This window comes from Nerophis ophidion, linkage group LG01 (assembly GCF_033978795.1).
Source record: "Nerophis ophidion isolate RoL-2023_Sa linkage group LG01, RoL_Noph_v1.0, whole genome shotgun sequence".
Taxonomy (NCBI): domain Eukaryota; kingdom Metazoa; phylum Chordata; class Actinopteri; order Syngnathiformes; family Syngnathidae; genus Nerophis; species Nerophis ophidion.
The window spans coordinates 24,465,910-24,479,407 of NC_084611.1; the positions used below are offsets into that span (position 1 = coordinate 24,465,910).

General features: G+C 39.1%; 1 protein-coding gene across 1 annotated transcript in view; it reads right to left on the reverse strand.

Annotated features, from left to right (window-relative positions):
* Positions 1–261: 261 nt before the first annotated feature.
* The window catches only part of mapkapk5 (MAPK activated protein kinase 5), a 31,077-nt gene continuing 17,840 nt past the window's right edge, over positions 262–13,498 (reverse strand). The window contains exons 5-15 of the mRNA XM_061899454.1: positions 11,912–12,009; positions 11,715–11,823; positions 10,309–10,398; positions 10,130–10,225; positions 9,989–10,069; positions 9,728–9,915; positions 6,569–6,689; positions 6,339–6,469; positions 6,152–6,267; positions 5,976–6,080; positions 262–976 (exon numbers count right to left, since the gene is read on the reverse strand). Of these exons, the coding sequence (XP_061755438.1) occupies positions 882–976; positions 5,976–6,080; positions 6,152–6,267; positions 6,339–6,469; positions 6,569–6,689; positions 9,728–9,915; positions 9,989–10,069; positions 10,130–10,225; positions 10,309–10,398; positions 11,715–11,823; positions 11,912–12,009 (1,230 nt within the window). The 3' untranslated portion in view covers positions 262–881. The remainder of the gene's footprint in view (positions 977–5,975; positions 6,081–6,151; positions 6,268–6,338; positions 6,470–6,568; positions 6,690–9,727; positions 9,916–9,988; positions 10,070–10,129; positions 10,226–10,308; positions 10,399–11,714; positions 11,824–11,911; positions 12,010–13,498) is intronic.

Genomic DNA, 13,498 nt, shown 5'->3' on the forward strand with positions numbered 1-13,498 from the left:
CACCGACTAAGACATGACCCACAGATGTTATTCCATGGAAATTTCCCCAAAGATGTGGCCAAATCCCGGAAAAGACACCAGTGACAGACATGTCCCTAGAGAAGAGACATGGAAATAACCCAAAGACATGACCTCAAAGAATGGACACCACTGATGGCTCCCGTGGTCATGTCCCCACACACGTGATTCCATTGAACATTTCCCCAAGAACATGTCCCCGCTGATATGGACGACTACGGAAAATGACACCAGAGACCTGGAGATGATGATACAGACGTGACTGTAATGACATGAGGACGTTTACATGGCCAAGATGGACATACAGAATGAATCGTCACACAAGAAATCTTGTGTCTTTTTAAAGGCGGCGTAAAAACAAATCCACCTTTTAAGGCTGCAGACAAAAGTAAGGACAGAGATTGTGTCTCGGACATAAAAACATTGAAGAGTTGAGGAAAGAAAGGGCTTTGTGACAAACCCCACATAAAAAGAGCAGTAGAAGCCAGTCAAATAAAACAATACAAATAAATTGCTTAAAATAAATAAAACTCTTGGGACAGATGAATAAAACATAAGCTGTGAATAAAAATTCCCTCTAAGAAAATAATTTACTGGTATGTTGATTTTTTTCTGTCATCTTTTTTTTGTGCAAAAACATATATATTCTTGAGTGTTTTTGTTGTTGCAAGTACCAATGAGTCTTTTTTTGTTTTTTTGAAATGTGTATCTACAGCTGTACAATGACCATTGGCCTTGCAAGTCAATCCATGGAAGGAGGGTAATGGGAAAAAAATTAAAAATTATTTCACTAAAAAAAAAAAAAAAAAAAAAAAAAAGCCTGCTGATAAAAAGTTGATATAAAACGATAGAAAAGACGTTTGCTAGCGAGACTCTTCCAGGTTTGTCCTCTCTTCAATGGCCTGTTTCACAATTTCGGCCAACTTCAAACGGTCCACTTTGTCGGAAAAGGCTCGACCTGTAACACAAAAACAAGGAATGAAGGAAAGAAGGAGTGAATGAAACAAACAAACACACTTCTAACGCCTCTATCCAAATAACCAGAGCATGGTTTACAAAAGCAAATAACCACTGAGGTCTCTAAATAGAGGCTTTAGCAACAGTAGCTGCTGTAGGCTAGGTGTGTCCAACCTACGGCGCTGGGGGCCGGATCAGGCCCGCCCACAGGTTTAATCCGGCCCACGTGATGAGTTTGCCAATTATTAAAATGAGCTGCTTTTTAAAAAAAAAAAACTTTAACGAAAGAAACTGCTGTTCTAAATGTGTCCACTCGATGTCACAATAGCAATTCTGTTAGGCAAGCAAACGGTTTATACCGCTGCTGCCAAGCAAGAGGTACACGGTAAAGGGTGACAGTTGCTCCTCCTCCTTGACCCACATGAAACTTAAAACCTGCCGTTTTATGTCTTCTGCTTTGAACACATGGTCATTTGGCACCCTTGTTGCCCCACGAGAAAAGTGAACTCAACACTTTTGAATAGTTTTTTTACGAGAGAAGTCTGATAAAAGCTTTTTTCCCGATATCCAATATTGTCCAACTCTTAATTACTGATACCGATAACAACCGAAACCAATATACACAGTTGTGGAATTGACACATTATTATGCCTAATTTTGTTGTGATGCCCCGCTGGATGTATTAAACAATGTAACAAGGTTTCCCAAAATAAATCAACTCAAACTATGGAAAAAAATGCCAACATGGCACTGCCATATTTGTTATTGAAGTTACAAAGTGCATCATTTTTTTTCACTCTCCCTGAGAGTGCATGAGGACGATGTGGGCAGGATTGGGGTGGGGGGAAGTAGGGGGTTGCGGGGTGTATATTGTAGCGTCCCAGAAGCGTTAGTGCTGCAAGGGGTTCTGGGTATTTGTTCTGTTGTGTTTATGTTGTGTTACGTTGCGGACATTCTCCCAAAATGTGTCTGTCGTTCTTGTTTTGTGTGGGTTCACAGTGTTTGTTAAAGAGGTTTCTACAGCCACCCTCAGTGTGACCTGTATGGCTGTTGAGCAAGTATGCATTGCATTCACTTGTGTGTTAAAAGCCATAGATATTATGTGACTGGGCCGGCACGCATATCCTTTAAAGGGGAACATTATCACCAAACCTATGCAAGCGTCAATATATACCTTGATGTTGCAGAAAAAAGACCATGTATTTTTTTAACCGATTTCCGAACTCTAAATGGGTGAATTTTGGCAAATTAAACGCCTTTCTGTGTATCGGTCTTTTAGCGATGACGTCAGAACTTGACGTCACCGAGGTAACACACCCGCCATTTTCATTTTCACATTACAAACACCGGGTCTCAGCTCTGTTATTTTCCGTTTTTTCGACTATTTTTTGGAACCTTGGAGACATCATGCCTCGTCGGTGTGTTGTCGGAAGGTGTAACAACACTAACAGGGAGGGATTCAAGTTGCACCACTGGCAAGAAATCTGCCGCCAGACGCACATTGAATGTACCAGAGTGTCTGCACATTTTACCGGCGATGCTAAGACAGACAAGACACAGAGATGTATGGATAACCTTCAGATGCATTTGCAACGATTAAGTCAACAAAATCACAAAGGTGAGTTTTGTTGATGTTATTGACTTATGTGCTAATCAGACATATTTGGTCACGGCATGACTGCCAGCTAATCGATGCTAACATGCTACGCTAATCGATGCTAACATACTATTTACGCTAGCTGTATGTACATTTGAGACTAAATACCCAAATTTAATGCGAAACAAACACCAATCGACGGATTTAAGTTGCTCCAGTGTCACAAGTGCGAAAGTCCTGATCGTTTGGTCCGCACATTTTACCGGCGATGCTAATAAGGCAGCCATGCTATGGACCACTTCATTAGGTACACCCATGCTATGGCCGAATAGCGTCAATCGCTATTCGCTCAATAGCTTCAATTTCTTCTTCAATTTCGTTTTTGCTATCTGCCTCCATACTCCCACCATCTGTTTCAATACATGCGTAATCTGTTGAATCGCGTAAGCCGCTGAAATCAGAGTCTGAATCCGAGCTAATGTCGCTATATCTTGCTGTGGTAACTGCCATGTTGTTTGTATTGGCAGCCCTGTATGACGTCACAGGGAAATGGACAGTCGCAACGCAAATAGCGAAAATCAAGAACTTTAAAACTTTTTTTAGGGATATTCCGGGAGGTGTAAAATTTTGAAAAAAAATTCAAAAAATAAACAAACCCCTGGGAACTGATTTTTATTGTTTCTAACCCTTTTGAAATTGTTATAATGTTCCCCTTTAAGGTTTATTGGCGCTCTGTTCTTCTCCCTTCATCCGTGTACAGCGACGTCTTAAAAAGTCATACATTTTTTTTTTTTTTTTTCAAACCGATACTGATAATTTTGAAACCTATACCGATAATTTCCGATATTACATTTTAAAGCATTTATCGGCAGGCCGATATTATCGGACATCTCTAGTTTTTACCTCCGTTTCTTATGGTTTGTTGAGTCAGTACTGGATTTATACGTGGACATACCTAGAAGAGTTAAACATGTTGTGTTTTTTTGTCTTAAAATTTAATCCTGTCTTTGTAGATACACTGAGACCAAGTCCAAGCTCATTGTGTTTTTGAAGCTGCACCAATTTCCTCAGAATTTTCATCAAACTTGAAGTGTTTTGCCCAGAAGATTCTTTGGGATTTGTAAATTTTCAGAATGTGCTTGTTCTATTTTGGCCTGATTAAAACAAAGAAAACAACCTGGAGTTGTCATTATTTTTAAGTTATCATGCCATGATTTTACCATTCCGGCCCACTTTGGGATAGATTTTCCTCTATGTGGGCCCTGAGCTAAAATGACTTAGACACCCCTGCTGTAGGCAACCTCCTGATGTACTATTTAATGATGCCACCAGATGGCAGTGGCTGCATTTAAAGAATCATGTATTTACCTCTGCATGCACTTTAAAATGTTGGTTGCGCTAAACTGTTCATATACGCTTGTTGAACTGTCATTTACTATGAACATATCAGCGCTATTTATGCTGACTAAGCAGTTTGCGTCTTAAAAGATGAAATATACTCTCGACGGCGTCTTGATTCGTTTTGTAGCTCTTCCGCGGGGCCTGGCGAGTGACTCGGGATTCTTTTCCAAAACACTAAGGGGCAGTGTCTCCTGAAGAAGCAGCAAAAGCTGTCGTCAACTAGATATTTACCTTCTCGTGAAGACTGAGCAATGACAACCGCAACATCGACATCTTTGTTGGCACTGGAACTATTAATTCAGAAACATCACTTTACTGTTAATGCAAGTTTTACTCATCAACCAGAGGACAAGATGTTCCAGAAGGTGGACTGTGAAACCCCTGAACGAGGATGGGGGAATTTACCACTGGTGTTTGTGTTTGTGTTCATGTGTTACTGATGTTCATAGTTCCCATGTTCTTGAACATACCGTGCCTGAAAGGTGATTGAGGGAGAATGAGGAACTGGTCTGTGACAGAAAAAGATGACGAATATGTGTCGGGATTGAACCTGTTAGCACAAGATTGACAATAAAACTTAAAAAGATTGTCGTACTTTGCATGACCTTTTATGGGCGCAACAACAACACGAGCTAAAAAATATTTATTAATTTAGTAATTATTTATTTTACTGAGATTTTAAGTACTCAATATCAGTTTGCATGCAAATGTTGAATCATTGATGTTTTGTCTCATACAATCATTAGTGCAATTCAAGCACAAGATCGGCTTTTTTGTGCTCACAGCTCGAATTTTTGGGAGCTGCACATCAGGGTCTACTGAAGTGTCCGCAGGGGGTGCGGTAAAATCAGCATTGCTTATGCATGTTATGCGATGTCATAAATTTCAACCTTTACTGCTATTATATCGGTCTCACTGCTTGTGCTGTGCAACATGCTTGTTAATAAATGACCATGTGGTCAAACAGCTGTGTTCTTCTTTATCGCTCTTTCCATTTCTGAAATAACTGATATAACGCTCTGCTTTTGCACTTATGGAATTTATCATTATGCTGGATAGTGGTGATGTAACGATATGCACATTTTATATGATGGTTGTTATTGTTGTTGTGGAATGTGCTTAAAAACTACTCATATACTCACTAAAATCTTGTAATCATTCTTTTTTAATAACTAAGAAATAGACCCACGGTTAGAAAACCCACTATTATGCATGTTTTCGGTTTCTTTTGCTTCACTGATAGTGTTTTAGTTTTAGTAGTTTATCTATTTTTATTGCTAAGCTTTTATTGTTTTAAATATTGGGTTTTACTATGCCCATTCATCAGATCAAAAGCAAGCATTAATAAAAAACGCAGTTTTATTTTCATCTCACTCAATGTTGTCCGTCTGTCTGTGTTTGTCCTGCGATGAGATGGCGACTTGTCCAGGGTGTACGTCCCCTTCCGCCCGAATGCAGCTGAGATGGGCTGCAGCACCCCCGCGACCCCAAACGGAACACGCGGTAGATTAAAAGGATGGATGGTTGTACTGTAGCACTTTAGGATTCATTTAAATGAAAAGTACGTAGGAAATAACATCCATTGTTATTATTTCTGGGGCGCGCTGTGGCCTCCTACTCTGTTCAGCAGTCCTTGTAACACAATTCCATCCCGTATTCCTCTAAGTATAGAACCAGCACTCTGGATTAAGTGAGCACAGCTACTTGGTTCAATTTACACATTTGAATATCTTAGTTGCTTAGACAGCAACATGTTTATATAGGTTTAGATTGAGGTATATGTTTTCCTAATGGGGAAACGTATTATGTTTTTTTGATCATTTTAATTTACAACGGTAATAAAAATTGTTGGGAGTTTTACTGCAATTATTATTAATACAGTTTATCGTTACATCCCTACTTGAGAGTGAGGGCAGCAAGACTACGGAGAATGAGAGAGAGAGAGACAGAGACAGAGATAGAGAGAGAGAAAGAGAGAGAGAAACAGGAAGTGAACACTGACCATCCCAGCTTAGACCATGCAGGCCGTCTCGCAGCATTTTACAGTCCCTGTTGAACCTCCAGGCTTCAAACATCACCACATTCAATTTCTCGTCCTCGTTTTCGCCTAAAGAGACACACCGCAGAGTAACTAATGCAAGTATCTCGTATTTGACCCCTTTCTGTGTTTTCACTGACCGGCCTGTGGAAGGATGCACTGTGCAATGACGTCTCGTAGTTTTTCGAGCGCTACGTTGGAGTCGTCGCCTCCGTTCTCTGGGTCGTGAATGGAGAAACAGTCACTGGGCTTCGGGCTGGATCAAAGACGACAAAACACAGTGTGAGCACCCTTCTAAACGTCCACACTATAAAGTTGAATCCCCACCCAAGCAGTTTCCGCTTCCTGAGAATTGGGTTGTTGACAGAGTTGAGCGGCTTCAGGCTGACGTTCAGATCCTGAATCCTCATGTTGGCCAGCTGCTCAGCATGGGCCTGCTGGATGCCTGCCACCACTGCCTGAAAAAAAAAAACCCATAAAAAGAAGCCTTAGCCGTAAAATTCACATTCATGGCAGATAATAGACAGATTCTGCGCCCTGCAAATGTCCTTGCCCACCTTGTCCATCATCATCTGTGAGGAGGGCAGCACGTTATCAAGGGCTTCAGTGCAGTTGAGCCACGGATGAGACAAGACTCCCTCAATGGTCAGCCTCTCCTCTGGCTTCACCTTTAGCAGCCTGGTGGGTACAGATGAAAATAAGAGAGTGAAAAAGAATGAATGTCAACTCAGCTTAGAGTAAAGATTTACAGGAATTAGATACACCATCTGTAAAGACTTGGGGTTTGGACTGATAGTGAAGACTTCATATGGTGAAGACCCACTATAATAAAAATAGTGGAAAATCTAAAGCAGGTGTCTCAAACTCAATTTATCAGGGGGCAGCTGAAGGTAGAGTCAGGGTAAGGCTGGGCTGCACAAAGCATTCACTTCAGAATTCGCTTTCTAATTAGTGACTAAATGTGTTAACTATTTCTAATAGCAGCTATTGAGACCCTGAGCTATGGTAGGCCTTAGGGATGGGCGATAAGGCTTAAAATACTGCAACATATACATATATACATATATATATACATATATATATATATATATATACATACATATATATATACATATATATATATATATATATATATATATACATATATATATATATATATATATATATATATATATACATATATATATATATATATATACATATATATACACACACACACACACACACACACACACACACACACACACACACACACACACATAAATATATATTACTTGCATTTTGTTCATAGTTAACTCAAAACTATCACGATTAATCGCAGATAGATATAATTTTTCCTCATTGATTAGTGTACCCTAGACAGAGAATTTTCAGGGGAGTGCCTTAATATTGCTGCATGACAATGTTTTAACCTTCTCTATTCATTAGTAAAATGCAACATTGCGCCTGCTAATCTTTCAGTAATAGGGGATTCGCCCAAAACATGTTGTAAAAGAATTTACACAATATTTTAGGACATTTCTGAAATACCTTTAGTCACTTTTTCTGTAATAAAAATGACTGGCAACAAAATTAGCATTTATTTTTGGTGTTATTGGCAACTTAGAAACTCTGTTCAAATTCTGTTGCGCCATATCCTTGACAAAAAGCGAGATGCAGAGAGCCTGACATCACACTTGCTTCGCGTTGTTGGTAACCTTTCTCTCATTAAAAGCTGCCAGTGTCATCTTAAATTGTGAAGATCGTTCTCTGAGGGTATATTTCGAATATATTAAAGTATGTCCACAGCGTGGACATAATGCCTCCAATCCAGACAACCCTGTGCCTACGTCTGGTGTTAGTGTACGTTAGTGTGTTGTAGTTGTCATTTTTCCCATGGTCTGTGAACACACCGTGTCGGGGGAGAATGAGCAAAGTGTTGTGTGTCTGGGAGTGAAGCATGGAGGCAGAGGTTTGTGCACGGAGGAAATACTTCTTGGAATTGGGCCTGTGAGCATAAAATTGGCCATAAAAGCTAAAAAGAGCGACAGACTTTGTTTGTTTTCTTCTGGAATCTACAATAAATTATATTACTTTATTTTGTTAGGTGTGGCAGCTAATATGAAGCCTGGACATTAAGGAGAAACCCTAAACGTAGTTTAAACGGATGTATAGCGTAACGCTTTTTTTTCAAAGCCTGAAAAGTGTGTAATCGGTTTGAGAAAGTGTCTTGACATGTTTTGATGTTGGATCGACTGTTTGCAATAAAAAAAAGTCTCCTTTCGACATCCTGCCGACCGTCTTTAATTTCTGTTGAGCTTTTATGTCATCCTATTTACTAAATCAGTCACAGTAACAATCTAAATGTTATGTTATCACTGCACCTGAACCATAATCTGAACACGAAAGTGAAGCACTACCCACCTCTAAAATGACACACGCAGCAGGCGTTTGCTGCAGGGAAGTAGTCTCTTCTCACGGTGAAAAATAGTCCTTTCATGTCGGGAGAACAACTTGCCATGGCTTTGAACTTGATATTTCCATAAAGTAGACTTTCTGTTGTCTATTTCTGCTCACTTGTGTCTCATCAGTAGCAAGTGAACTGCAACCAAATTCCCCCACCACAGCACAGCTCAAGGGTCAAAAAGGAAGTGCTCGCGTTAATCGCCCATTAAAAAAATTAGTGCCATTGTTGAAATTTTAACACTTTGGCACAAAAATTTGCGGGTCAAAAGATGCTTTTATTCTCTCTGTTAATGCATGTCTATGGCTGACTGACATGTTGCCATACTGTGTAGATATTATTGTCTCTACTAATTTATTGCTTGATCATTTTCTCTTCTTAGATGGTAACTCTGTGCTGCAACATGTTTTTTATATTTTGTTGAAGTGTACAAAGCAGTTATTCGTTTGGTGTTTCACTACTTTCACTACTAGGGGTGGTGTGTCGCAGTTGGGAGAGTGGCCGTGCGCAACCCGAGGGTCCCTGGTTCAATCCCCACCTGGTACCAACCTCGTCACGTCCGTTGTGTCCTTGAGCAAGACACTTCACCCTTGCTCCGGATGGGTGCTGGTCAGGGCCTTGCATGGCAGCTCCCACCATCAGCGTGTGAATGTGTGAATGTGGAAGTATTGTCAAAGTGCTTTGAGTACCTTGAAGGTAGAAAAAGCGCTATACAAATACAACCCATTTACCCTTTACTTCACATTCAAGCTGGCTTAGCGCCGCGGCGAGCATAGCTTGTTCTTTTCTCCCTCTTCAGTGTTTGTCCAGGCTAAGCCAGCTGACACATAAGAATGTTAGCTAATGGTTCTCCCATGGTTAGTTAGAACCACATAACTAAAGTTTAGAGAACAATAGCATTAACGCCGCATTTTAGTACTGTCTGTATTACCTTATTTAACATACATAAATAATTGATGTTTGGACTTTTGGTCATTGATTTATTAATTGCACACATTCTAATCTTGATTATTTTTTCCACCTCTAATTGAGACATGCCACTAATAGTGGTTCAACGGAACATATTCAACAAATAATGTGTACATTTGTCATAATTAGAAATTAAACGTAGTAAATTTTTACATTTTCTCATGTCTGTCAGGATTTTGGCATATTTTTAATATGGACCGCCTTAAAGCGTCCACTTTACAGTGACATACAGCAGCTTTGAGGTGGACATTACAAGTTCTGCTGTTGGCATGAATAGAAAAAAAAGAAAGATATGTCAACCTACTTGCGCACAATGTCCTTTGCCATCTCTGAGATCTGACTCCACTCGTCTTCAGGGAAGTCAAAGCTGCCCATCATGATCTTCTTCCTCATGTCCTTAGGAATAGTGCGACTGTGATGCTTGGAGTAGAATGGAGGATAGCCGCATAGCATCACATAGATGATGACGCCTAGCGACCACAAGTCACAGCTCTGAAAAAAAAGAAATAGGGGTTTATTAAATACTTATAGGTTAATTAAAGTGGGGAGAAGAATTGGGTAACACCTTGCTGTAGGTATAAGGTGTGGGTGAGGTAGGTATGATTCCAGACTTTTCTTTCTGGTGTCTTCTTTGAGCCTCAAGTACCTGCAGCAACAGCAAGTTTAGTGTGTTATCAGTTGAATTAGTTTTCAGTGCTTTTCCTACCTGAGGTGCTACGTAGTAAGGAGTGAACTGCGGGGTCATCAGGTCCCCTTGATCAATTTTGGCAAAGCCAAAGTCACACAACTTCACAGGAGCATCCTAAGGCAAAGCAATCAGCGAGAAAAAGCCATTAGTTCATGGACTATAGATGGGAAATGATGTGAGCACATTCCTCTTATTACCAGAGAGTTATCCTTGAAGAGAAGGTTCTCTGGCTTCAAGTCCCGATGTGCAATATTTAGGGAGTGACAGTGTTCCAAGGCTTGACTGATCTGGAAAGAATGATGCTGTTATCTACATGTGTCCAAACAACAGTTTCTAATTTAGGCTTAGTCATGGCTATTTGACAAAATGGTTTTCAGTGTAAGTCATATTTTAGTCATCTAAACTGATTAAGTTTTAATCATTCGTTTTAGTCAACTAAATTTCACAATATTTTTGTCAGCTAAAATCACAGTAAATTTTGTCAACTTTAGGCCTCTGCTATTTCTCCCAGGTGATTATGATGTGGGACTTTAAATACATACAGTAATGTTTCGGCGAGGAATATTCCAACTTCTTTATCTTACAAACAAAAGCATCTGATTGGGTCTGTCACGTAACTCACTCATGCACTGTTTAAGAGCTGTGATTAGATACGTTCCAAATTTGTCCTACCCACCTACAAGACAAAATTAAATATGTTTGGATTTGTTTATGTCAACATTTTTGTCCTATTCCTTTTTGTTGGCTAAAATTTCAGTTAATTTCGTCGTCTTAGACAACATGCATTTGTTATATATAGTTGTTGTCTCAATTTATCCATCCACCCATCCATTTTCTACCGCTTATACCCTTCAGGGTCACGGGGGGTGCTGGAGCCTATCTCAAGGGGAAAATGGGTTGACGTTATATTAGATGAAAAGGATTTGTCAATGAAATTAACACTGCAAGCAACATGTGTTCTGCTGATTAAAAGTGGCATAAGCTGTTGAATCCAAGCATTGTGTCACTAATGATACTGAGAGACTGCTAAACCTTCAACATACTAAACCAGGGGTAGGGAACCTTTTTTGGCCGAGAGAGCCCATCCATCTTTCCATTTACTACCGCTTTTCATTTATATTTTAAAATGTATTATCGTGAGAGCCATATAATATTTTTTAACAGTGAATACAACTAAATGCGAGCATTTTTAAGTAAGGCATTTTTAGACTATAATAAGCATCTTATATTTTTTAATAATATTGTTATTCTAAAGCTAACCAATACTAAATAAAAAACTTCTTACCATTAATGCAACTTCTCAAACAGGTGCGGTAGAAACAGATGGATGGATTAAAATGCATGAGACTGTTTTATATTTTGAATGTTATTTTCAACACTGTGATTACCAGCGGAATTATTCATTACTAATCATGTTAAGCAATGTCAGCTAAGATTTATCTCAGAGCCGGATGCAGTCATTAAAAGAGCCACATCTGGCTCGAGAGCCATAAGTTCCCTAACCCTGTACTAAACCATACTGGCAAACGACGCTGGTGAGGAATAAAGACAGAAAAATCCCAACATGCCAAACGTTCTGTGTGCATTTACTTGCATCACCAACCTGCTTTGTGACCTGGCTCGCCATCTTTTCAGTGAAGTGCCTGTGCTGACTGATTCTATGGAAGAGTTCACCGCCCTCCATCATTTCCATGACAATCAAAAGCCTGGCTCTTGAAGGAAAAAACAAAACAAAAATAAAACGGCATGAAAATACGGTGCATAAAGGCTGTGAGTGATCGACTGGACAAACCAATTCACCTGGGACTGGACTCATGTGGGAACTGAACACTGTTGGCATACACGTCCAAGATTCGCACTATATTTGGGTGGTTGGCACACATCATATGGAGGCGCACCTACATGCAGAAACAGTAGACCAATGTAACAGAACTGCAACACTGCTAAACTTGTGGTAGTAAATATATTTACTTCATAGGATGTAGGTCAGTCTTAATGTGGTCTCATACTAGTTTAGATAGATAGATAGATGGATAGTACTTTATTGATTCCTTCAGGAGAGTTCCTTCAGGAAAATTAAAACAGCGTAGGACAGCGTAACTTTCAAAATGGAATGAGCAATTTCATTTGTTTTACAAGTACCACACAATGCAATTTTAAAAAAGCAAAGCATGCCTGTTTGTATGATAATTTAATCCTCAACACGATGTACGATCAGTAATTCAAAAACAATGATAAAAGTATGATCATTTGTCAAATTCAATACAGGGCATATGGTCAACAGAAACAGGATATATCCTGCACTGCGCCTGATGTTGTGTATTATTTCACCTGCCCCTTTACAACCAAGTGGTGGCACTATTCTATTTAGTTTTTAAAAAGAAAAAAAAGTAACATATGACCATATTTTTCCCGCTAAAAAGGTACCAATTCCTTCTCAGATGATCTGAAAGAAATGTATCAAAAGGTTTGACATTATTAAAAATTAAGGTGATCAACAAAACATAGATGACAACTGTTCAGTGGCTACGATGTATGATTGTTTTAAAAGTTTTTTTCTCCCCCAAAAAAAGGGATTGTCTTATACAGTACTAAATATAAAATAGAATTACGTAAACAATACAAGGAAAATGTAAAAAACACTTTGCAAAATGGGATCAGAGTCTGCAATGTGCACATAGATGGATAGTGATAGATATTACTCATGCATGCATATAAAGTAAGCAAATACAGATTCACATTTTATAAATACACACATGCATACACACATTTATGGCTATCAGAAAATACATAAAAGATTGGCTGAAACAACCACCTATATTGCTTGGTGACCCGGTTTTCCATGAATTGCTTTCTCTCTTACTTCAATTCAATAGATACATTTTCTGGAGCTTTAAAAAAACAGAACCTTGTGATTTTTAAGTGGGATTTTATTATATCTATACTTCCAGCAATGTCAGGAGAGTTTTCATGTTGACTGTGTTAGGAAGCAGGAGAAGAGTGCCTCGATGTGACTTGTGTGACGTTTGCCCTTCTTGTCATTGCAAATATTAAAGTAACACTGCTTTTTGTTTGTGCTACTTCTGTGCCGTAAAAGGTTTTGGTTGTGTCCTTAAAGTTTTTAAGTTATTCTGAAAAAAATTTATGACGAGTGATGTCATCTAGCCCTCCATCTTGACCAAATCTCTCCAAACTTGTGTAAAACATTCGTGCCATGTTTGTGCTGTTGAATAAAAATATTCTAACTAGTATTTTAACATAGCACAAACTTGTAGAGGTATGGGCATGGTTGGGGGGTCTGCGTATGAATAATAAAATGTTAATAACATCAATAGTTAAAACATTTGTTGACAGCAAAAACCAGCACCAACATTTTAGACAAGTTTG